At 44.1% G+C, this 24,491-nt stretch overlaps 5 protein-coding genes across 6 annotated transcripts; 2 read left to right on the top strand and 3 right to left on the bottom strand.

The window, feature by feature from the left end:
• Positions 1-1,417: 1,417 nt before the first annotated feature.
• LOC135618712 (inactive protein kinase SELMODRAFT_444075-like) lies at positions 1,418-7,274 on the bottom strand. 2 transcript variants are annotated; one of them, XM_065119863.1, is made up of 11 exons: positions 7,126-7,274; positions 6,721-7,014; positions 5,863-6,640; positions 5,660-5,781; positions 5,307-5,443; positions 3,561-4,033; positions 2,806-3,474; positions 2,575-2,735; positions 2,424-2,500; positions 2,010-2,337; positions 1,418-1,922 (listed from the first exon to the last, which is right to left on the bottom strand). In XM_065119863.1, the coding sequence occupies exons 3-11, from the start codon at positions 6,038-6,040 to the stop codon at positions 1,713-1,715; spliced, it is 2,355 nt and encodes a 784-aa protein (XP_064975935.1). In that variant the 5' UTR covers positions 6,041-6,640; positions 6,721-7,014; positions 7,126-7,274; the 3' UTR covers positions 1,418-1,712. The 2 variants fall into 2 exon arrangements, with proteins under 2 accessions (XP_064975935.1, XP_064975937.1); XM_065119865.1 differs by lacking the exons at positions 6,721-7,014; positions 7,126-7,274 and having other exon boundaries at positions 2,806-3,459.
• A 388-nt stretch (positions 7,275-7,662) lies between these two features.
• Positions 7,663-11,656, top strand: LOC135618713 (pentatricopeptide repeat-containing protein At1g05670, mitochondrial-like). Its single transcript, XM_065119866.1, has 3 exons — positions 7,663-10,038; positions 10,558-11,092; positions 11,359-11,656. The coding sequence occupies exon 1, from the start codon at positions 7,732-7,734 to the stop codon at positions 9,913-9,915; it is 2,184 nt and encodes a 727-aa protein (XP_064975938.1). The 5' UTR covers positions 7,663-7,731; the 3' UTR covers positions 9,916-10,038; positions 10,558-11,092; positions 11,359-11,656.
• A 765-nt stretch (positions 11,657-12,421) lies between these two features.
• Positions 12,422-16,651, bottom strand: LOC103993838 (uncharacterized). Its single transcript, XM_009414036.3, has 4 exons — positions 16,466-16,651; positions 14,343-14,514; positions 13,486-13,602; positions 12,422-12,768 (listed from the first exon to the last, which is right to left on the bottom strand). The coding sequence occupies exons 1-4, from the start codon at positions 16,573-16,575 to the stop codon at positions 12,646-12,648; spliced, it is 522 nt and encodes a 173-aa protein (XP_009412311.2). The 5' UTR covers positions 16,576-16,651; the 3' UTR covers positions 12,422-12,645.
• A 1,767-nt stretch (positions 16,652-18,418) lies between these two features.
• LOC135618711 (RING-H2 finger protein ATL70-like) lies at positions 18,419-19,579 on the top strand. Its single transcript, XM_065119862.1, has one exon. It carries the CDS (start codon positions 18,586-18,588, stop codon positions 19,108-19,110), a length of 525 nt encoding a protein of 174 aa, XP_064975934.1. The 5' UTR covers positions 18,419-18,585; the 3' UTR covers positions 19,111-19,579.
• A 128-nt stretch (positions 19,580-19,707) lies between these two features.
• LOC135618710 (uncharacterized) lies at positions 19,708-24,468 on the bottom strand. The gene is made up of 4 exons (XM_065119861.1): positions 24,046-24,468; positions 22,764-22,913; positions 21,826-22,512; positions 19,708-21,220 (listed from the first exon to the last, which is right to left on the bottom strand). Exons 1-4 carry the CDS (start codon positions 24,376-24,378, stop codon positions 19,997-19,999), a joined length of 2,394 nt encoding a protein of 797 aa, XP_064975933.1. The 5' UTR covers positions 24,379-24,468; the 3' UTR covers positions 19,708-19,996.
• Between the last annotated feature and the right edge of the window lie 23 nt (positions 24,469-24,491).

Genomic DNA, 24,491 nt, shown 5'->3' with positions numbered 1-24,491 from the left:
GATGCCATAGGTGCTAGAACTTTGTGCAGAAATAATATCAATCGACAGTCCCTTTGAGTTCGATCGATTATGGATAACCCTTCACCCAATGTGATACAGACATTCTCATACCCTTTTCACCGGCCTCAGGCCAAAAAAGGTTTCTCAATATTAGAGTTGACTATTATATAAAATGAACTACCAATATCTCGAGGAAACCTCTCGACTATTATACAAAATGAACTACCAATAAAGGTTTCTCATCAATCAAGTTATTCTTGAAAGGTCAAAGAAATGGGTCATTCCAGTAAAAGGTATTTAGGTGGATGAACTACTAACTATTTTATTGGCCTCTTGGATGATAACTAAGATTACATCGGCAGAATCTCCATTTAACTTAACCTTCGACATTGAGATTGTCTTCCCACCCGGGATTGTCTTCCCAATACCTCGGGTTAAGAATTTTGATGAGAAAATCACTGAAAAAGGATTTCAAGCCAAACTCAAATTACTTAGTGAGGTTAGACAAAAAACCACACAGAGTATTGAGACATAAAAAAGTAGTAGCCAAACTATATAACCGAGGTATTCACCCTTAGAGAGTTGGACTATGAGACCTTATGCTTCGGAAAACTAAAGTTAGTAACCTAACTAGATCTTAAAGTAAGCTAGCATCTAATTGGGAAGAGCTATATCGAGTCATCGAGATCGTCTAAGATGGAACCTATCACCTTGAGACAATAGAAGGAATTGTGCTACCGAGAACATGATATGTTATGAACTTAAAAAATTTTGCCTCTAAAACACCTCTCAGGATCAGGTTAGGGTGACTATGCCCCAAGCATTGAGCATTGGTCTACCATACCTTTAGTGTTTGTTGTAAAATGTATATATATATTTAAGATGTGATTATTGTAAATTGAGGATATAAAGTTTCATTATTTTAAAACAAACTATGAGGATATAAAGTTTCATTACTTTAAAACAAACTATATCGACTCGGTTGAGCCTCTACATCCAAAATGAGACATTGACCTAATAAGATAGAAGATCGGTCAAACGAACAACTCAACGATATTGTAAGCAAAAGATACAAGGAATATGTTAGTTAGACAAGCCCAACGACTCAATAGAGACCAACACATTATGAGATAGCGGGTTAGGCGTCAAGGCAAGGTGGTGTCCACCCTCGTATATATTGGGTTACTAACTTGGACATCGAAAGGATTGGGTCGGCAACCCTCGTATATCTTGGGTTACTAACTTGGACATCGAAAGAATTGGATCGGAAAACTTTTTTCAACCTCGATTTTCATGCGGGTTACAACCTTGGGAGCTTGGTATTTTCATCTTAGACGAATATCAAACAACCCTGCACTTACAAGTCCAAATCGTATCGGATTATGCAGCACGTCAATAATTTCTTCTCTCAACACTATGGATCAGATTTTGCAAGCTAATTTTCTTTGATTTAAACACTTCCTTCCTCACAGAATCAACGCAGTACAAAATATCATTTTGATACAGCTTTGTCAATATTTGCAAAACAGAGTGAAGCACTGGACATACGGGATGTGCTGATTGCTTCCTCACCCGGCAAGCAGCAGGCCATATTCTGAATCTTCTTCCTTGCTGGTTCTTCTCGCAGTCATCACACCATTTGCCTTGTGAAGGCACGCACAGTTTGCTCTTCGAGATGGAAACGGAGGCAGCGGCAATCTCTGTAACTCGATCTACATGCTCTCGTAAAGAGCAGTAGGCCAGCTTCTGTCAGCGCAGAGAGCACTGGCGACAGCCTCTCTAGGAAACCTGTAGGACAGGCTGCCTGATATGCCCATGTCTGGTTGCAGAACCGGACGGATGATGCGGCCGCTTCTGCTGCCCACGGAGCTAACGTCCAGAGCTTGATCCACGATGCTGTCTCCTTCCAGGATTCTCAGCACCTGAATCCACAAGAACACAACACGCAGTGGTCAGGAGAAGTCAGATTTGCTCTCCCTCCCCACCATACCATAAAGACATGGAATTACCTTGGACATGCCGGGTCTGGACTGCGGCTCTCGGCGAAGGCACAGCGAAGCGGCGCGTGCCATGGCACGCAGCTCCTGGGAGAAGAAGCGTGCTTGGTCCAGGTCCAGGCGCGGGTCGAGGAAGCGGTCGACGGCGATCGTTTGGCCATCTTCGGACGCCAGCGACAGAAGAGGTCTCGCCCACTCCACCAGGAACTGCTGACCCTTGGGCAGGTTGGTGTCCAGTGCTCTTCTGCCGGTGATGAGCTCCAGCAGCACCACCCCGAAGGCATACACATCCGATTTGTCCGTCACGATCCCGTGCTCGATGTATTCCGGCGCCAGATACCTGAGTGCCATCAACGCCCTGGCATTCGTCATCGGAACAGTACAACGAGCGACTAAGTAGAGGAGCAGGTCGAGAATTTGCTTCACCCGAAGGCTTCGGGGACGTTGGTGTCCACGGACCGAGATGTCTCTGTTTGCCATCTTGTGAGCCTGAAGTCCCCCAGCTGACATGAAACCAAGTCCAGTTCTTACTGCACGTCAAGGATTCTTAGCTTATTGCCTTGTGGTGCAGACTTACCAGGGGCTCGAAGTCGTGGGTGAGAAGAACGTTGTTGGGGCGCATGTCCTTGTGGACCACGAACCCCACCCGGCAATCCTCATGCAGGTATCTCAATCCTCTCGCCACGCCCACCGCCGTCTTCATCCTTGCGATCCAATCCAATGGAGGCTGTGCTTGCCCTGCATGCCACAAATGTTAACGGCAGTCTACGTGCCAAGGCGACACCAAAACCCAAGCTCAGATATGTACCATACAGATGGAGATCGAGGGAGCCATTGCAGATGTATTCATATACCAGCACCTTCGTCGCCCCTTCCACGCAGAAGCCCACCAGCATCACCACGTTCCTGTGCTGCGCCCGGCTCAACACCTCCACCTCCTCGCAGAACTCCTCTTCCTCCTCCTCCTCCGCCGCCGCCGCCTTGCCGCAGCTAGTTGCCTTGAGCCGCTTCACCGCCACCACCCGCCCGTCCTCCAGGACCCCTCTGTGGACGCGTCCCCCGCCGCCTTCCGCCACGAAGGTCGCGTCGGCGAACCCGTCGGTGGCCACCTGCAGCTGACGGTACGTGAACCGCCTCGGCGGCTTCCCGAAGACCGGGGCCTTGTGTCGGCACAGGGAGCACAGAGGAGGGGGCACCGACGGGGAGCTCCCGAACAAGGAGACCGCCTCCCTCACGTCGGAGCTGTAGGGAGTGGTGCAGTCCTGATCTGCCCCTGGGCTTCTCAGACGGTGGTCACCGCTCAAGTGCTTCTCCGTTTGCGGGTTCTTCTGGGTCGCTTTGGTGGCATTGTTCATCTGAGCTTTCTCTGGTGTGTGGTATTGAGGGATCCAGTAGACCGCTCGACGGAGTTGTGCGGCCACGGGCCCCGACGCTAGGTGGAAGCCCGGGTACCCTCCGCGAGCTGACAAAGAAGGCACTGCAAACTCGTATTCGCTATGTATCGGCCAAATGCCAGATGTGGACAAAAAGCACAGCTTAATTCCCAAAGAACCAAGTACTCACATGCATCGTAGTGAAGCTTCAACCCCAGAGGAGTGGAACCAGTGCTTCCTCCCCCATTGTCTTCCGAGTCCGCTGTGCCCTCACCGTCGGATCCCACGTCCTCAATAGGAGTCAGATTCCCGGTGTGGAGCTTCTCGAAGAGAGGGTTGTGTTCACGGACAAAGAACGAAGCAGTCGGTGCGGCATTGGAGCTCAATGCCACCGTTTTGGTCTCCGGACGCGGTGAAGCCTTCTTTGCATCCTCCACAGGGCTGCTTGCGGTCTTCGCCAGCCGAGAGTTCTTGTCCAGATACTTCTCACTACAGATGGGAGAATGCGAAGAAGAAGAAGAAGAAGACAAGGAGAAGGGAGGGAGCGGCTTGTTGTGGATGCCGCCCAGGTTGAGTCGGAGCACTTTTGCGCAGGACCCTTTTATCACCACTATGTTGCACTGCAGCTCCTCCATGCAATGCTTCTCCTCTTGCTTCAGCTGTCTGTGTGTTCCATACACGACAACATTAAAGGTACACATAAATCGAACAACAAATTGTCCACAAAGAACACACTGCACACAATGTTTCTGCGCAAGTATAAACAAACGATCACAGGCATTTCGACAAACACCATAGCTGTAAGCTGCTAATTAACAAATACTTCGTCATTGCTTTCTTCCCCATACTTTGAGACTGTGGTTACGATTTGATATCGCTAGAGATATTTCAATTTCTGAGCACAGCTCGAGTGTATTATTTTATTACATATCAGACTTCTCCTTATTGGGCACACACACAAATTGAATTACCGAGGTGGAATGATTCTTTCGAGGAGGGCGACAGGCTAACTGGCGTGAAGCCATAAGAACTCTGGGGGGAAGGAGAAAGGCCATCTACTCTCGGATCACGTGTTCGCAAGCAAACAATCTGCCCGGACGACGATATCCAAGCAGCTGCAGGTGACCCTCTCGGATTGTACCGGGAGGGGAGACAACGCCCGTGGCGAGGAGGGTGACAGTTCGCGCATCCACCAATCTAAAGGCCAAATAGAGAGTGCCGTGATGTGGGCGGTACTTGCTCAAGTCACCACATCCGAGCATGTAAAGCTATCGGCCACACTCTGCACATCCACTCGGGTAAGTTTTCATCCCGGAGGGAGGTAAAAGGACCCTCGTGTGGGCGCGCTTCCATCACATCTTATCTTCAGTTGCAAGGACGCTGCAACTTGAGCTACTCTGGTCCACCGAGGACGCAGACATCGTCAACACCGGGTTGACATTAAAAGATCTTTGAGCGTATAATTCCATAGTCGAAAAGCGTATGAGAATCCTAACTAAGCAAATGTAAGAGGCGAGTAATAATTGACGGCACTGTCCGAGAGCAGTCGTCCTCTTTAATTGCTCCTACAGTGTCTTGTACGCAGTGCACATGCCCGTTTATGATCTGGCTTGTGCACAGGATTCCTCGGCTGAGAGAAGAGGCTATGAGCCAATGATGCTAGTTTGTCTTGTTCCTCAGGAAAAGGAAACACAGCATTGCAAGCAACAAGGTTCGTGGATTGGCATGCCAAGGGCCAACAAGATGATGATCGTCAAACTGGCAGCTTGGCGGGCATCGCTCGGCGTCGGCGTTTAATGCACGTATTAAGATACTATTGATGGAAGAAGAAGAGAGGACGTCGCAGCACATGGAGAAACAGTGCGGGGAGGAAAAAAAAAGTATGGAAGGCGTGTATAGCAACTGTTTGTTGTAGAATAAGGGTTTGGGGGATTACTTGTCGAGTACGACCCAGTTGGCACCAACTCTCTTTGACTCCGCAACCACCACGCCACCGCCGCGGTCGCCGGAAGACGAAGACGAAGAACCTGAGGCATTTGGATCCGATCCCACCACCTTAATCCTCACATTTATCTGCACAAGGAAAAGGAAGCACGGCCGCCGTCACTCACTGCCCCTGAAATCGGATAACAGACAAGCCCGAATCGCAACGACAAAGGCAGAAAACAAAAAAGGAAGGAGCGAAAACATGGCTGTTTCTTCACACTGTTGTGATTCACTGTCAAAGGAGATAATCTCCATGCCCGAGGAGGTAGACAACCAATGCAGTCATGTGGTTTGAGTACCTACCTCGCTGCGGCCATCGATTTGAAGCGCCATCTGGGAGCAGGAGGCCGAAATCGGACACCTTTCTCGGCTGCGCCGATCCCCGCCGAACCCGGGGAAGCCCCAGAGCAGCCACCGGCGCCAGCCTGCGAACAAAGTCGCGCGCGAAAGTCAAACAAACAGATCGAGAAGCCGGGGGGGGGGAAAGGAAGAAGCGCCCGCCCTACCAGTAGCCTCGCGGTCTGCGAGGACTGCGAGCAACGTCACGACGTCGCCGGGGCGCACCACATGTGTGAGGGCCCAGGCGAGGGCCGTCTTCGAGATCTCCCTCTCCGCCCGCACCGCCACCACCACCACGTTCTCCGGCGTCGACGACATCTCGCGCCGCCCCGAATTACCTCCCATCCTCTACCATTCGCAGGGTCAGCGGCGGGCGCTGCTATCGGTCGTGTCAATGCAACGCCACATCGACCGACAGCCACCACAATTATGAGCTTTCTACTCTCTTGCTTGCGCACTGAGGGAGCAGTTAAATATAGAGTTGAAATGGGAATCGGAATGGGGTTGAGAGCCTTCCATATTATACAGTATAGGGCAAAACGCAATCGATAGAACAAGGAACAGCATCCATACGTGGGATCGGTATAGCGAATAAGATGGTGTAGCTGATAGGACTGGGTCAGTGGCACGCAGGACAGGACACAGACAGATAGAAGCATATATATATTGTAGTGGCATGCATCGCACCGAGGTATGTTAATTGGTCAGGCCATCCTCTCCATAATATGGCTGTGGAGTTCGACCACAAGCAGGCCCTGACGGGGTGGGGGGGGCTCACGGAGGTCATGTGCAGGGGGCCGCCCGCGCCTCGCCAGAATGGTCCCGGAGCTCCGTGCTGTGCTGACATTTGCGCCTGTCAAGTAGGACGGGCATTAGACCGAACATGTACTGTGCACGCCACTGCCTCTTTTTGATCTAATTAATGCAGTGCTTGCTGGTGGCCACCTGTTGACATTGAATTCAATGCTTGGGATCACCATGAAAACACCACACTACATTTCGTCAAACAATTCACCAAATCTGACCAGTAAACTCGTTCACCAGAGAGGCCAATCTCCTTTCTGTTCTTCGCGTTATGCTTGTGAGTGAAAAATCTCGAACCATATCTGAACTCAGACAGCAAAATCTCCATGCATGGATCGGTCGCACGGCGGCACAGTGTAAGATGGAAGCTTCCATGGGGTCAAACCTCTTGCATGATTGATTGGGAAAAATCTTGAATTATTGGATGGCCATGAGGAGTGTGCGGTAGATGGTGAAGGCCACCCCATCCCAAGCTGGAGTCATTTCAATCCACCGGCAAGACTGCGAGGTGTTATCTGCAATCACACAGAGTGTCAGCCAGCTAACTCTCCCTTGTTAGTCCACAAAATGGCACCTTTGTCAACGCGACTGAAAGCTATCTGTTTCAGTCGATTTGGAGAACTCACCCAGCAGCAGCTGTTTCACAGAGGAGAAGAATATTGCCAACCACCGGCCATCGGCTGTGGAGTGACGGTGTTGGCCGCCTCCTCCTTGAGGTTGTGGTTGCTTCGTTGGAAGAAGAAGATGACGTGGAGATGGGCGAGCGCGGAGGGTGGGCGGCAGGCTTGCCTCCGCATGGGGCCGCGAGGCGAGTGCCGCCCACGTCGAACACCTCCCGGTCTCGCCCCGTCGTTGTCTTGGGGTCTGCGCGGTCTCCCTCCGTCTTAGCACAGAAGCTGAGCACGAATCTAGAAGCACAAGGACAACCTCTTTTGATGGATTATAGCGCAAAACAAGAGGTCTTCTCTCAGTCCAATAATAAGATACGGCAACTGTAGTTCTGAAAACTTGATCACGAATCTTGAAGCACACGTGTGCTATCCGTCGACTTTTGATGGATCGTATCCCATGAATGTACAAAATTGATTGCTTCTTCGGCCCAACTGAGCCCAATCTATTTTCTCAGCCCATTTAGTTAGCAGGCCGCATGCTAACTGGTCTGTTCTGACCTCGCGGGGGAGAGAGAGAGAGAGAGAGTGGAGAGGGAGGGGGCCGGAAGAGCACACTCTCTCATGTTCCGGCACGCCGCAGCTACGAGGCCAAAAAGCTACTTCTTCCTCGCGCACCGCCGTCAGCTGTCGAGCCAACGCCACGCCTTTCCCGTCGACTTCATCGCCACCGCCATCCGCCCCTTCCCGGATTACTCCCCCAAGAAGCCCGCCATCTATGACGCGGAGCTCGTCCGCAGCATCGTCACCGCCCTCAAGCAGCGCCGCTCCGAGTCCCCAGACGTCATACTCGGCCCCTTCGCCGCCCGATTTCGCTCCGACCACCTCGTCTGGGCCTTCCTCCATCTCCGCTCCGACCCCGTCCTCGTCGGCGCCCTCCTCCACTGGTACCGACCCCGCGGTCGCCCCGTCCCCGCCGAGGCGCTGGCCATCGCCGCCCACGTCGCCGTCGTGTCCGGCGAACCAGCATCTGCGCGCCGGCTGCTCCGCGACGGCCTCGTCTCTCATCGAAATTTCGTCGATCGGGTGATCTACACCTACAAGTACTGGTGCTCCGTCCCCTCCGTTTTCGATTTGCTCTTCGGCGCCATCGTTGACATCAATAGGCTCGACGAAGCCCGCACCCTCTTCCGCCACTTGGTTACTTACGGGATCATCGTCTCTGCTGATGCTTGCAACGCACTGCTTAGTCGCTTGACGCTCGATCATATGCTGAGTACGTTCTCAGACTTCCAAGAACTCGGTCTTCGGTGGAACACCAAATCTTGTAACATCCTTATTCACGGGTTCTGCGGGGCAGGAAAGACTGGAGAAGCCCATAAGATACTTCTTGAGATGGAAGGAACAGTGGGTGCTTCGCCTGACATTATAAGTTATAGCACCCTCATTGATGCGTACTGCCGCTATGGGGAGCTTCTGCAGGCGACTGAGTTGTTCGAAGAAATGGGTGACAAGGGTTTGATGCCGAATGCCTTTACCTTTAACAGTATAATCACCCTCCTCTGTAAGAATGAAAAGGTAGTGGAAGCAGAGAGGGTGTTCACGGAAATGATGTTCCGTGGAGTAGCTCCAGACCATGTCGTATATACTACTCTGATTAACGGATACTGCAAAAGCGGTAAGCTGCCTGCGGTGTATCGGCTTGTTGAAGAAATGAAGAATAGCCAACTAGTTCCCGATACGGTCACTTATACTGCTCTGATATATGGACTCTCTAGGAGTGGAAATATGGTCGAAGCAAATAAATTATTCCGAGAGATGGTTGGTAAAGGTCTGAGTCCTGATGAAGTTACTTACACTGCACTTATTGACGGTTACTGCAAGGAAGGGAAGATGAATGATGCCTTTTATCTCCATAATGAGATGCTTCAGATGGGCCTTGTCCCGAATGTTGTGACATACACTGCATTATCAGATGGACTTTGTAAGCAAGGGGAGGTAGAGACCGCTAATGAGCTTCTGCGTGAGACCTCTGGCAAGGGACTAGAGCTAAATGTATTTACCTACAATTCACTGATAAATGGTCTTTGTAAAATTGGTAATATAGAACAGGCTGTGAAGACCATGGTGGACATGGAGGCAGCAGGACTTTGCCCAGATGTTTACACTTATACTACCATAATGGATGCCTATTGCAAGTCAGGCGAGATGGATCAGGCACATGACCTTCTTAGGGAAATGTTAGACAAAGGTATTCAACCAAGTATTGTGACTTTTAATGTATTGATGAATGGCTTTTGTACTGCTGGGATGTTAGAGGATGGAAGGAGGCTTTTGGAGTGGATGTTGGAGAGGAGTATCATGCCAAACAGTGCAACTTATAACTCTCTTTTGAGGCACTACTGCATGGAGAAAACTATGAAGACCACAACTAAAATTTACAAGGAAATGCGTGCTAGTGGGATAATGCCTGATGAGAATACATACAACATTTTGATCAGGGGGCATTGCAGGGCCAGAAACATGAAGGAAGCTTGTTATTTTCACAGTGAAATGATTGGCAAAGGGTTCAGTCTCAGTCGTGGTTCTTACAATGCACTTATTAAAGGGCTTGTTAGGAAGAAGAGGTTGACAGAGGCAACACAACTATTTGAAGAGATGAGAGCCAAAAATTTGGTTGCTAATAGAGAAATTTACAATATTTTTATTGATATAAATTACACTGAACAAAATATCGAGATGACACTTGAACTTTGTGATGAAGCAGTAGAAAAATGCCTTCCAGAGTCTGATCTTAATAAAATTTGATCAATGCATTTGACTACAGGATTGTGGAGATGTGCTGAATATCAAGTGTGGTGCTACGGCACTGGCAGATCTGATTAATGATTTGTAGTGCAAGAATGTTAGAGGTTCGTCGCATCAGGAAAGGTGATGTTTTGTTACAAAATGTACAATTACTACTACCACAAATCACCTTCACAGCACTGCTGGGTTAATCAAGCCTTATGCAGTGTTATTTGGAATTGAAATTTATATAGTCAGGTTTCATTTTGTTTTTCTTCATGTCCACGATCTCTTCATTCTCTGAACACAGATACCCCAGCGTCTTTAGTTATCATCAGATCAAACATATATTTTGATTTGTATTGAATGGAACAATCATAACATTATTATGTTATTACTGTGTTCTTTATTATGATTGTTGTTACTCTTGATATTCTTAGTCATTTCTACGTTTATGCAGTCCACCAGCAGTAGAATAGCATATAGTTTGTTTTCCTGTCTTCAAACTATTTGTTAACACTTGGTTTTAAGTCTTTGCATTTTAACCTATTAACTTGTTTATTTTACTCCAATATAATATCTTTCTCACTTTTTAGTTCTTATGCTTCTGGGAAAATTTCTTTGAAGGCATCACTATTAATACTAAAAATACTTTCCTTGTAGATATCTGGAGCTTTGATCAACATCTTCGTATCAGAATTGGCTAATGGAATGTTCCAAGTTCATTCCAGTGGTCGTGTTCATTTCTGCTCTACCATTGTTAATGAACAAATGGCTTCAAGAATCACAGGATTCATTCTTTCAGTAGAACAATTTTTATCTACTGGGTGCTGATTGATGCAGGTTTAGCATTGAGCATCTTACAATTGGACAAAAACTTATCTATTAATCAGTGAATTAGACTGATGTCTGAAATGGATCTTAACAATGAGTAGTTATCTGTAGAACTCACTCAACTCCGATGAACTCTGTATGAGCTATGATTGACTGATTCATGATTTAAAAAACGCTTTGGAAGGAGCAGCCACCATAATCAATTGATCTCAGCTCTTTCAACTTGAAGAAAGGTAGAGAGACTTCCAAATTCCTGAAGTGGACAACTCATCGCAAACCATCTTCTGTTGCAAGTTCTGTTTTTCTAGAAGATGAATGCTGACAGAGTATATATTAAGTTCATCTGACAAAAAATAAAATGCCAGTAAGTTGTTCTCTGTCCGGTATATCATTTACCAGCAATCCTATTAATCTCAGAACTAAAATTATTTTGCCTTTAAGATGCAACTAGAAATTCTCTGCCATCACTAAGTTGGTGAGTATTGTTTTGTTACTTCAAGATACAGTGCCTAGCGCTAGATGCTTGTTGGTACTGGAATTGTCATGCAATATCATTACTTCAATATGTGTTTGCTTAATTATTTATTTATGGGATTTTTCTCGGACATAATGATGTGATCCTGCATGCAGGTACTAATTTTGTATTATGTTTTGGTTCAATGGTCAGAGTCGAAGCATGAGTCCTGGATAAGGTGTTTTTGAAACCTATTCTGCGAAACATATGGATATGTTTTCATGATTTTGATCGTTTCAGAAGATGATCGTGCGGCTCTAAGCTTGCTAGTGATGATGTGTGGCCTTCAACACCTGCCATCAGAATCTTATCCATCTGATTGTATCCATCACTGAAGATTGTTTCCCTATTATTTGTACTATTCATTAAACTAAAACTAATATAAACTGTTTATTTCACAGTTTCAGTTTTGAAGCCGAGGTTTCATATCGCCATCGGAGGTAATTTGTTTGTTCTTGCTTGTAATACTACTCTAGTTTGTCTCTGAAATCCTCCCGCCTGTAGTAACCTGGAAATTCCGAGCTAAATTGAATTCTGAACTACAGAATGTCTTACATTTATGAATCCGACAGGCATGAGTAGCTACAGCAATATGAATCCAACCAGCAGCTTTGTGGGAGGATGGAATTGGACGCAAAATCCTGTAAGTCATGCTTGTGGCCTGAATACTACTAAAAGCAGATTTAATCTAATTGTTGTGTTTCCGTATCTTTCGTTACTTATTCTTAATCTCCAGAACTGGTTTTTTAAGTTTTGGTAATAATACAGCTGCTTAGATTAGCTAACACCACCAAACCATGTGAATGACTAGAAGCATGCCAATTTAAGGTTAAGCCAGTCGAAGAGACATCCTACATGGTAAGCTAGTCGAAGAAGTCTGTCAACTTAATCCTACATGCAAAGAAGCAAACTGTTTTGCTTCTCTAAGAACCCTGCAAGTGTCCTCTTCTTTCTTCCTCTAGAATTTTCTGTGTTCCTATGAGATTGCATGATCCTTCAATGAGTAGATGTGTTCTTGAGACGATCTATTGATTGGAGGAACGTTGCTGTCCATGCATTTATTAGTAGTGTGGATGCCGAAATCAGTCTACGTAGATTACCTGGCCCTACCAACAGAAAGTTCATACCCCCACCCACACACCACAAACAATAGTCCAATTAATTGGGACCTACGTTCACTTCTGTCGTTGAACAGATAGACGTATATATATAAAATGTGGCCTTCCACATTAAAATACACTTTATCGAAGCAAAAGATATCATTGTTTATAATCGTCTTAGGTATGCATGTAGCAGCAATATGGGTACCGAAGAATGCAGTAACGGGACATATATAGCCCGAACTTGGAAGACTTTGTCTGCTGCAATTAAGTAGATCACCGCCATTCAAAGAAGGCCTGACCTCAGTCTGATTGCTTAGTGTTGCTGGAGGCAGAATTACTTGCGTAGTTCCTGAGTCCTGACCTCAGCTCCTCAAGATTTACCCCATCATCCACCAGAATGCTTGTTACCCCCATTTTGGAAACCTGAAATGCTGATAAGAGCTCAGAATATGGGGAAAACAAATCAAAATAGGAGCATGTCCCCTGCTAAATTACACTTTTCCTCCTCTCCTTAACATATATTGCAGAAACTTGAACAACCCTAAGGGTCCTTTTGTCAATCAATCAACCAATCAGATTAATTTAACACATTTTCTAATGGTATAGTTTTTTTTTTTTTTTTTTTTAAACACCTCTCTACCTCATCATGGTTAAATATGCATGGCAAGTTGTATTTCGATACCAAAAGATAAATTCTATATTGATATGCAAGTGGCAGGGAAGGATAATGAGGAAGAGATGAGAAGAATAAATGAGAAATATAATAAGGGAGAAGAACAGCAGGGTGGAGGAAGTGAAGTGAAAAAGAGGATGATATAGTCAGCTGACTATATATCTCATTAGATAATGGAGCTTTACAACAAGGGGTGAAATGCAATTTTTAGAAAATACAAAGGGCTTATATGTGGTTATAAATAAGGGCATGTGTAAAGCTTCGTATTGAAAAATGGATAAATGCAAAATGATACTTTCTCAAAATTTCCTCCAAATTGGTGGGTTTATCTTTTGGACATCACTCCAGTGTGTCCACTACGTTACCGGATCTTTTACGATAAAAGGAACATCGGGTATCCAGTAGTGATTGACTTGAAAAGCATAATGAAATAAAGAGAGAATGAAGAAAAGAATAAGAGAAGTTACTGCTTCAATATTCCTGTCTTCATCATCAAAGAAGAGCATTGATTTGAAAGGTATGCCTGTCCTGCGATGAATTCTCTGTAAGTGCTCGGTCTTATGAGTCCAACTGGAGAATATTTCCTGAGTCATCATAAAATCAGTGACATGATGTAACAGGCAAAGACAAGAATCACTGTTTCAAGCATATGGAAACTGCACTTAGTTTAAGAACCACACTTGTTAGCATTTTGCTTGATACAGAGTTGCAGATACACATTGATGCATAAGCAAACATACTAGATGTTGAAATTTAAAATCAGGTTTGCTCTTACGTTCAAGATAATGCCAAAATTGCACAGACATCATCTGTAGAAAGAATTATAGAGAGTTGTAGGTCTGTGATGATTCAGGGTATGTACACATAAATTGCAATAGTTTGCAGGCTATGAAGGTACACCTTAGCTCAAAGAATCGACACAAAGATAATTAGCTCTCTTTTAAGGAGGCAATCAATGTATGTGCAACAAAATCACCAGCAGCACTTTTGGGTATGTAGTATACAACCAAAACCTAAAAAAATAATAAAGAAGAGTTTGAAGAAAGAAAGATATCCTACTACCAAAAAATTTAGAAGTCGACAATAACCCAGGAAACAAGTTAATATAAATAGAATGATTTAGTTTTATCTCTAGAACAATGTTTGTATCCTCGAAGAGAAATCTTCACGTAAGCATGCCTTCCAGAATGGAAAAATTCAAAACTTATATGAACTTTGCAATATATAACAAGTGCTTATGAAAGAATGCTTGTCATGCACATCTGTACATAGTCATATGATATGTAGATGTGAATGCATAAAGCAAGTTTTTTGACCAGCATACCTTGGCTACAAACATAGACTGGATACCCAACTTATCAAGAAATGTTTTTGCTATGTCAGAAGTTGGTGATCGAGAAGCAATTGCAACATCTATTCCTTTATCCTTTAGAGCATACAATATGCCCTTAGCATGTGGATAAAGAGATGGCATTTCCCTTTTCGACCTGCATTCACTGGAAAAGAAAGACCAAATATCAAACGTAACACATATGATCATCAATAAAATGAAAATTAAGAAGAAACCAAGCATTTCTACCGTATTGTAACTTTAACATGCACTGCAATGCCTACCTTTTTTTTTTAAATGATTTCGAGCATGATGCTGGATGGCATATCAAAGAACCAAGGACACCAAACGCCTTCCTAATGCACAACTAGCAGCATCCATCATAATCATAGTGTTAAGGACTACCTTTCATCTTCTTAGTACATAACTAGCAGCATCTAATAATAATCATAGTGTTTAAGACTACCTTTCTTGCAACATGGTAGTTCAAATAAAGAGGGCGTGAAAAATCCACTGATCCTAAGATTTCACATTCTGACATAGTTTAGAAAATGTTAGTGGAGTCATTAATATACTATACTGCCTGTGGTCATCTTGCTTCAATGTGAAGCTGAAAAGGAAAATGCATCTTCAAAATCAGCTTATATTATCTGGATTGCATTGATTTTGTTGAATGGATCCTTGCAAATAAACTTGTGAGTCCATCATAAGGTTTATGATGTCTAATTTAACTAAAATATAAAGTTGTCACAAAAATATAAAAATACACTTTGTTACACCAAGAGAAAATGATTATACAAGTTCAAAAAAGAGTCAGCTAGTTATCAGTGTGTATAGACTACAACAAGCAGAAAATAGTATGAAAACACCAAAATAAGAGAGTATAAGTAGATTAGAACTGCCATAACAAAAACCAAAGTGACTATATCACAAGACAGAGCACAGTTAAAGAGGAACTATGTCCAGACAAAACAGGGGATGGGTATACTTGCTGGAGAAAGAAGATTGATGTGAATATTCATGAACAAAAAAAAAAGGATGTGAAGGAAAAGGATGGTCAATATGAAGTTTTTCTTGTCATGAAGAGTGGCTCTAGTGTCTACCAACTCTTTAAGAGCAAATAGAAGACAACTCTCCGGGTACCAAGCTTCTGAAGAAAAAAAGGTCAAAGGAAGAAGATCATTAGATCAAGTCAGAGGTGGAAAAAAGAAATCTACATTCTATTTACCTAACTCCTATTAAAGCTGAAAAAGTCACTTTTTAATGAAGACAAAAGACCTATTACAGAACAGCTAAAGGTTAATAAAACTAATTTTTCATCTTCTGAGGAAACAGAAAAAAAAAAAGTACAAAGCCAAACAAATCCCCAGTCGAAAGTGGTATGATACACAACGTAGATACCCCTTTCCCAATGCCAGTAGGGTTAAGAGCAAATGAGAGATCTGGATAAGCCCAATGATCACCAAGTGATCACTAATTTTATAGGTTTCCCAAACAAAAATTGGACCTTTCCTCCCACCACCAGCGTTAGATAACTCTCCTGACCTAATCAATGCTTTTCTAAATCTCTTTTGGAGATGCTCACGAGGACTGTAAGTAGTCACCTAGTTTCATCCACTCAGGTATAGAATCAAACTGCATGGCGAAGCCATATCTATGTTACAAGACAACAATTTCGGACATCTTGGCTCAATCTAAATTTTCTTTACATGCCCACTAAATTTCATTGACACTCATAATTTTTTTTTCCTATTTTATGCTTTACTACATCTGTAAACACAATCAAATTTCCGTTGATACGTTCGCATTTCAAATGTCATTCTTATTTGAATGAACCTTCACAGTTACCGTTTTTCCCTTTCTACCTTCGTGTTTGCACAACATATGCCATAGAAATCAGAAAAATACAATTGAAAGTTCGAGCTTTGTTTGCAACGAATCATCAAGACTATCCAATCCAAATCTCCTACCCACTTGTCAAGATGATTTCCATGACCACCGGAGTAATCTGTTTCAAGCATCTTAGGCCGGAGACGTGCAAGAGGGAGCAAGCAAAACCCTAACCCTAGGAAATCCGTGAAAACGACGAGATCTTGATTGGGGATCAGAATGCTCACCAGTAGAAAGGCCAGAGGGTGTAATCGAGATCGAAGACGACCAATTTGGGAAGCATTGGGAAGAGTCCCAGCATCCGGAGAGCCTCCTCCTTCACCCTGTCGTCCCCCATTCCGAACCCCGCACCCGGGAAGATGGGAGTCGCACCGTGTTCTCGATGTCTTCTTATCGGTCGAAGCCACGACGCTTGTCATCACCGATTCAAGTCTGGCGTCCCCAACAATTAGACCCTAGTTTCTTTTGCTCTGCTGTGGGTCCGCCTTGTTCGTGGACCCCACATCTTCTCCCACGGTGAAGAGAACGAACGTGTCACCGGAGTTTGGTACGTGTCATCGACATCCTCCGCTGATGCGTCATTAGACCGTGCTACTTCTCGCTAGTACGCGGCCCACGGACGCCACTGACCTTAGAGGCAGGTACATCGGCGGTGGGTAAGGAACAGTGGTCCACTTCTCATTTGGATGCTCGACGCGTGGACCTCCTTACTCGTCCTGATTGATTCTCACACGTGAGAATTCACCACGCCTCCTGTGGAGCCCATCCTTCTGACCAATGGTACAACGAGTTTTACTGTAGGTGCCAGAGTGAAGTGCAGCAAACCATGCCTCTTCGCAGACATAAATTACTGAAAAAAGATTTTACTTTTCTATTTTTTTTAAAAAAAAAAGTGATCCTATTTTAAAATTTTTGAAACAGTGATTTTTTTTTTTCTTTTCAAAATAACTATTCTATCATTCTATCGATCACCTGCTGTCGGCCTCGCTTCCACTTAGCTCAGTTTGATCTTATTGTCACCTTCGTCGAAAACCCAATACCCTATGATGATACTACTCATTCAAAATTGATAAAGAGCGACCCCACATATGGCGGATAGGGGCTACTAGTCCTTGCACAAGGTTATATTCGGGTGGCTAACTCTCGTGCGACGACTATGAGTGGCGATGGGTTTGATAAAATGAGGGGTAAAATGATTATTTTCAAAATTTTCAAAATAAAATTATAATTTTTTTGAAAAAAATATGAGTATTTTTTAGATATTCGGCCAATCATAAATATCATATATAAACTATATAAACCAATAGATAGTTGTAATGGGACTGTCTTATATGATATTTGCCTAATGTTGTGATAATTGTAATGAAATTGAATTCATTAACCGTAAGATATTGTTATGGATATTGATAAAGAATAGTTTGGTATCACCCCCGTAACAACAATCGACAATCACTTTAGAATCGACATAGCATCTCAAAGATGATGTGGTGCACACGTGCGGTATAACCTCAAGGCGATACAGCAAACTCGAAAGTGACATACAATTGTAATCATGCTGCTCGGGATTATACAAAAGCGTCCCCACATGATGCGGAATCAAAAGAGTCAGCTCGTGTCATCCAAAGTAGACGAACCGATTGCCTAGAGTATCAACGATCATTAACAATTTATGTATAATTGACCGTAGCCTCTGTATTCTCTTATTCACATAGCTCATACTATTGTCTTCCTCCCCTTCTGTTTTTCACTAACTTAAGCATTAGAGGGGTCGAGCCAAAAAGCACCCGACGTAGACCTATTGTATAAGACTATCGACGACCAAAAGATGACCAAACAACTTGGAGGCGACCTTATGGCCTAAGGATCACCCATCCCCTAAGAGATGACTTTGCAGTAGGGAAGATCCCTATTCCTCTACCCGACCTCTTCGTTTCGGGGCCAAGACACCTCTAGCCATCTCAAATAAATTGGGCTGACTCACAAGTCGATAATATTTGTAACGCTATCACCTAAATTGCTATTCGAGAGACTTCAGAATCCGTTCATCCTTACATTTCTGCATGCACGGTCTTAGCTTACAAATGGATTTGGTATTTCGAAGTCAATTCGAAGGGATGAGAAACATGTGATAGCAAAGATGAAAGAGTCACAGAGAATTAAAGAAGGACCGTTGACCTCAAAGGCTTTGCATGCATCTGCATCACTCGTTCTCTCATAATACTTTAATTCCGTCGTGTTATCGTTGACATTGCGAGATCAAATACCAAGCGATTAAAGATAACTCCGTGAGCTGAGGCCGATCGGATCGACAGGCAAGCGAGTCTTCCCTTCCCTTCCACAGGACTTGATGAGCAGCAACAGCAATGGCACCAGCTTCGACCCTTACAATGGCAGACCACCGGAGCGCATGAGCGGGCTCGCCTATGGCCTCGGCATATCCGCCGGCATCCTTCTCCTCATAACCACCATAACATTCATGTCCTACTTCTGCACACGGACCACGACCACCGCTGCCGCCACCGCGGCGCGGCCCCGTCGGCCGCCCGACGACGTGGTGGGGCCGGACATGGACGTGGAGGCAGGCCTCGACGAGGCCACGCTGATGAGCTACCCGAAGATCCTCTACTCGCAGGCCAAGCTCGAGGAGCGGAGCACGACGGCGACTTGCTGTTCCATATGCCTCGCCGACTACAAGGACACGGACGTGCTGCGGCTGTTGCCGGAGTGCGGCCACCTCTTCCATCTCGACTGCGTGGATCCATGGCTGAGGTCGCGCCCGACGTGCCCCGTCTGCCGCTCCTCGCCGATTCCCAGTCCCTTGTCGACTCCTCTCGCGGAAGTCGTGCCACTGGCACTAGCACGCCAGCCATAGCCGATGTCTCAAGAACACTACTCGTTGACGTAGGAATCTTCTCCATGTAATATTCATCTGTGTGCAGATCTCGGCAATGGGTCTATGCCTTTGTGAACAATGCTGGCGTTGACTTTGATCGTAGCAGGTAAAGCAACAAAGACGAGATCAAACAAGCCATCCCCAAAGTGATGATCGGAGGAGCTGCTGTTGAATCAACCCTAAGTGAAGCATTACAGGAAGTGAGCCTCACCTTATCATCTTCATCATAGTTCTACCTGTCAACTGTTACAGGGATGTGTAAGCTGAGAGAATTGTTCTTGTCGATCTAGTGATTGCTATCGAAGTGGGTGTCTTGGAGTCCTCGGCATCAGCATTTGAAGGTGTGGTTTGCAAGTTAGTGGCAGTCAGGAGAATGCAGAGGTCCTCTGTTGGCTCTCCAAGAACAGCATTCATTATCCATGTCTTCAATAGAACAAGCAGAATAGCAGCAAATATGACTAGTTTGTCTGATAGTTTGATGCTGATAATTATTTATTTGTGAAAACACAATTTGGAGACAATTTCTGACCAAACACAACTTTAATCTAAACTAATTTGAACTGAATTCCTCCAAAATAAACACAACCTAAATATGATCCAAACATCTCATAAAATTCTTTAAGAAAGTATCATCTTGCATTTACAATATGAACAGTGAGCTTTCTTGCATGTACAATAACCCCGGAAACAAAATCCCGCGAGTTTAGAAGCATTACATACAGTTGGAAATACTAAAAGCTCTCTCAATAGCTGAGCGAAGTGACTCTACCCACCCAAATATCAACATTTGAACAGCAAGTTAACAGAGAGTTTTGAAAGCGAAAAAGGAAAAAAAATCCTTGCGTAAACGGCAAGGAATCGAGATCTAAACGACCTCAACTTCTAAATTTACAGACGGTGTTAGGAAAAATGCTGCTGCCGGCTCTACTGGCCATGAGAACTCTGCAGCTGACTCTACTGGCCATGAGATATCAGGAGTTACCTCTCTTGTCCATGAAGGCTCAAGATCTGATTCTGTTGGAGAGGAAAATTCAGAATCCCATTCTGCTGAGTACAAAAACGTGACAGTTGATTCTGATGCTGGTCGGAGTTCTGCCGATATCTCTTCGAGTTTCTCAGTGTAATGAAATTCTATCTGAAGACGGTTATGAATTAGTGTAGAAGTTGTCAGTCCTTTGCTTAGATCAATTTGGAGTTCCCTGATTGGAATAGCAGCCAGGAAGCTCTTGATGTACTCCTTGCAGGACTCCTTTCCTTGGCATATAATCTCATCCTCCAAATTGGGGTTCCTAACCACTAGCTCCCCAGAAAATTCCTCCTTTATTCCATTGTTCTGCTGAATCTGAGTTTCAGAATCCCATGCCGTGCTGCTGCCAGGTTTGTTTTCATTTTTATGTCTGTGAATCGTTGTGGTGTCATCAAACTTGAGAATGTAAGCTTGGTTGCACCCTTCATGAAGTCTCTCCCCTAGTGTGTCTATAATATAGTAAGCATCACGCTCGACCTTTAGAATGAAAAAGTGATCATTCCAGCTGACAATGTAAAGATGAGGAAAACCATCAGAAGAACCGCCTGATCCAGCTCGCTTGATTTCATCCCATATGTTGTCAAAGGACATTGCCCCGTCTAGGAACTTGAAGCTTTCACTGTCCTCAGTTCCTTCAGGACAAAAGAAGCCCACAAAAGAGTTTGCAGGGACAATAGAGAGTGGTCGAACTTTTGCCTCAAGGACTGTTTCAAGGTCAAAGTGCTTGTCAGGAAAACGTTCCCTGTATGTCTGGTTCTTGCAAAGGGTCCTCCAGTCTAAAGAACCTTCTCGTATGAGGTGGTCAAATTGCGACTTGATGGGCATCATATGGGGATTGGCCTGAAACCAGTCAGCGATAACAGCAACAAGCACAGCACAAGCACTTTCACCAGATGCTTGCTCACTCCTCTGATCAATTGATGCAAGGAAAGCTTGGGTACAGAGCTTGAAGGAACCGTCACGGCTTACTACCTCCTTCAGTTCCCAGCTTCCTATCGTAAAACTATCATCACCGAAGTCATGTGCTGGTAACCAATTTGCCATTGAAGTGTCATAATGATTCTGTAATGACATGTCAGAGAGTTTCAAACACTCATGATGACGAAAACGGCCGCTTACAGGAAAAGCAAATCACGCATGCATGGATGCTCAAACACATTATAAACAATCTGAGTCATGAATGAACAAATCATCTTTAGGTTTCAAAACCAAATAGGATGACACACTCCTAAACTTAAAGGAGAACAGGTATGGATCGATTGTATAGACAACACAAAAGAATATCGAAGAAACGTAAACAACTGGGGAAAAAATTGCATCAATATTCTGAAGTTTAATGTATGCCTCCTCATCATGAATTAAATAAAATATCTTTAGGTTTTAAAACCAAATCGGATGACACTCTTAAATTTAAAGGAGGTGTGGATCAATTGTATAAGCAACACAAAAAAATGAAGAAGAGAAAATACAAGCAGGAAAAAAGTTTTGAATGATTTTTCCGATGTTCAATGTATACCTCCTAATCATGTTAGCACATTGGTTCAATCACTCAAAACACCTAAAAATGAGCTCATAAATCATCTTTCATGTAAACTTTAGGTAATATTAACTATTATATGAAGAATAAGAGCTACTACAGCAAAAAAAATTAAATAATGATAACATACCACCACACAGGTTGATCCTTCTAAAGAGGTAAGCCGACGACGATAAAAATCAATGTCATCCCCACCTTCTTCTCCATATGATTTCTTTAGCAGAGGCTCCCCCTTAAACTTTGGAGATCTCAAGTTAAGCCTACTCTTTTTCCAAGAAAGGATACTTCTCCTTAAAATGTAAGGAACAGGCTGCTCAGATAAAGATGCTGTTGCCTCCTCAAAATGTGAATAACTGACATCTGATTTTTCTTGACCATAGTGAATCAAATTCTCGTAGTCCTTATTTATCAACATGTCGGAGTAAAATGATCCCTCGATGTAGTGTGTAGATGCCAAGGTTCCATAACTAAAAGATTTTCTTTCACTGGAATCATCCTTGCTTCCTCCTAAATCTTCGTGACTATCTTCAAGTGAGTCCGCGTCACATGGGTATGCATCTTCTGCATCATTATTCCTAGGAGAGCACTTCTCTTCACTGTCATAATTATCTTTGCATCCCATTTTTGCTTTTCGACGTAATATTAAAGCTTTAAGTATATTAATTTTTCTCAATCCATCTTTACGAGCAGAAGGCTCATCGGTCTCGGAAGGGAAAGCACTGGAGGAGGGAGGTGACGAGGGAACTGGAACTATAGAACTCTGCACTACCTCTATCGATTCTCGTACGGTTCTCAATTCCGACAAGCTAAGTGCTAACTGTGACAGAAAGCAATCACAATGTCAGCGTATATGATTCCCAGTGTTGAGAAGGGTAAAGCCTTAGGTAGAATGGCAAAGGATACAAATCCGTGTGCCAAATAGCAATAGTTAAAAAAGTTACTAGATAAAAAGATATATATATGAATCTTAGATTGTCTTAATTAACAGATGGCTTTATTCGAGCACTTGATTTATTTTAATATTTAGAATGCCGAAAACCAAGGTAAAATCAACAAAGACTAACATACATATAATACTGGATGGGACTCAGTAGTGACACCCGGAGGCAACAGCGTAACATTGATCTCCATCTCTTTTTCTTCGGCAGCTGAAGCAAATTCTGCCAGGTTCAAAGAAGCTATTCCGATCACAGAGCACTTGTTCCTGGGACCTTTACCCTGAATATTCAAAATTAAAAATATATATGAGCTATCCATAATTGACATTATGTTTTCAGCTTAAGCCTTATAGTTGAATTCTCATGGGGAAAGTAGACCTTCTTTAGAGCAAACACTCATGGAAGAGAGAAATTAGAAAACTGAAAGGAAGAATGTTGTACACAGATGGAATAGAACAATGAGAACTGACAGAGAATTTGGAATTAAACTTTCTATGCTGCATAAACTTGTAGACAGACAGAAATGAAAGGACATCTTGTCAATAAAAGTCGACAACGAAAAGTCAACAACAATATTTTAAGCCAAGTAAATTGTTTGGTGCCATGTTCCCTCACATATCCAACAATATTATAAAAAAATGGCTAGAAATAAAGGCTTCATATATGTTTATATACATATCAACAATTCATATTTATACTATTAGATTAGAGTTAGGATGTTCTCACTTAATATCCTTTTGTGCAGCATAACTGGCACAACCTGGCCTAATGGAACTTAAACTCAAATCAAAAGTAGTATTCACATCAGTCTCTTATAAATCGTCTGAGTCTTCTCCCACTTTTGATGTGAGACTAAATTGGAGTGCTTCTTAGTACCAAATCGCTCTGTGCAGGATTATAGGACAAATCTGCACCATACCTAAGGCAACAGACTTAGAAGTTCCATGAACATGAAAAAATAAGTTGTATTAAGACCTAAAGAAGGTTTAATCAACTAGGCAAACTTTTTTCTCGGAGTTCTTAATTACTCTAACTATTGTACAAATCTAATAAATTTTCTTGAGAGATTTCTCAAAATCAACCACTTCAACCCAAAAAAATCAACAAGATTGCGGTTTTGACATGGAAATTAATGGATTCATTATTAGCAAAGTACCAACAAAACATGTCCAGGCAAAAGTTTACCCACAATCTAATACCAAGATTGATTAAAATAGATTCTTATAAGCGCGATCAAAACCCTAACTCGGAAAACAAAAGGAATCACCAAATTGCACTAAGTTTAGTATTGAAGGGCATAGGAAGCAAAACCACCTGCCTCAATCATAGCAAATTTTCGGGAAGAATCGCAAGCAAGTAACACAAAAGAAAGCTAAAAGAAAGAGAAAGAAACAAGGATTCGGACTCAATACCGTAAAGACAGAGAAGGCGATCTCCCATGGAAGGAAGGCGCCTTTCTCCTTGTGAGCGGTGAGAGTGGCAGCAGTGAGGAACTCCTCGTCCCACTCCACGACGCCCCCTTCCCTCACCTCCTCCTCCCTCGTCCAGTTCCGCCTCGCCCGTCCACGCCGCAGCGAGCTGAGCGCCGTCTTCGGCCCCTTCCACCTCACCTCCGCCGCCGCCCTGGCTCCCGTGGCCGCCCCAGCCACCGGCACCCCCTCGATCCTGCGCACAACCACCCGCACCTCGTACTTCTTGGACTGCAGCGGCGGCCACGGCAGCCACCTCATCATCCTCGCCACCATCTCCGCTCGCCGGACGACCTACAGCCAAAGGGCGTATACGGAGATGGATCCTCCCCGGCCGAAGCCGCGCGCCATGGCTTCGTCTTTATAGGAAGGACTTTGCCTCCGATGCC

Source organism: Musa acuminata, chromosome BXJ2-8 (genome assembly GCF_036884655.1).
Source record: "Musa acuminata AAA Group cultivar baxijiao chromosome BXJ2-8, Cavendish_Baxijiao_AAA, whole genome shotgun sequence".
Lineage (NCBI taxonomy): Eukaryota > Viridiplantae > Streptophyta > Magnoliopsida > Zingiberales > Musaceae > Musa > Musa acuminata.
Note: the sequence above shows the minus strand (reverse complement) of the source record. Positions and strands in the feature narration are given on the sequence as shown.

What these genes read in the sequence shown, in the direction of transcription:
- LOC135618712 (XM_065119863.1), bottom strand. Translation starts at nt 6,040, where the DNA reads ATGGGAGGTAATTCGGGGCGGCGCGAGATGTCGTCGACGCCGGAGAAC. An exon ending in AACGTCCCCGAAGCCTTCGG is followed by an intron (nt 2,338 to 2,423) that starts GTGAAGCAAATT and finishes GATGGCACTCAG; the next exon opens with GTATCTGGCGCCGGAATACA. An exon ending in CCAGACCCGGCATGTCCAAG is followed by an intron (nt 1,923 to 2,009) that starts GTAATTCCATGT and finishes TTGTGGATTCAG; the next exon opens with GTGCTGAGAATCCTGGAAGG.
- LOC135618713 (XM_065119866.1), top strand. Translation starts at nt 7,732, where the DNA reads ATGTTCCGGCACGCCGCAGCTACGAGGCCAAAAAGCTACTTCTTCCTC.
- LOC103993838 (XM_009414036.3), bottom strand. Translation starts at nt 16,575, where the DNA reads ATGGGGGACGACAGGGTGAAGGAGGAGGCTCTCCGGATGCTGGGACTC. An exon ending in ACCCTCTGGCCTTTCTACTG is followed by an intron (nt 14,515 to 16,465) that starts GTGAGCATTCTG and finishes TTTCTTTTCCAG; the next exon opens with TGAATGCAGGTCGAAAAGGG. An exon ending in AGTCTATGTTTGTAGCCAAG is followed by an intron (nt 13,603 to 14,342) that starts GTATGCTGGTCA and finishes ATGATGACTCAG; the next exon opens with GAAATATTCTCCAGTTGGAC.
- LOC135618711 (XM_065119862.1), top strand. Translation starts at nt 18,586, where the DNA reads ATGAGCAGCAACAGCAATGGCACCAGCTTCGACCCTTACAATGGCAGA.
- LOC135618710 (XM_065119861.1), bottom strand. Translation starts at nt 24,378, where the DNA reads ATGGTGGCGAGGATGATGAGGTGGCTGCCGTGGCCGCCGCTGCAGTCC. An exon ending in TCGCCTTCTCTGTCTTTACG is followed by an intron (nt 22,914 to 24,045) that starts GTATTGAGTCCG and finishes TTGAATATTCAG; the next exon opens with GGTAAAGGTCCCAGGAACAA. An exon ending in AAGGATCAACCTGTGTGGTG is followed by an intron (nt 21,221 to 21,825) that starts GTATGTTATCAT and finishes ATGTCATTACAG; the next exon opens with AATCATTATGACACTTCAAT.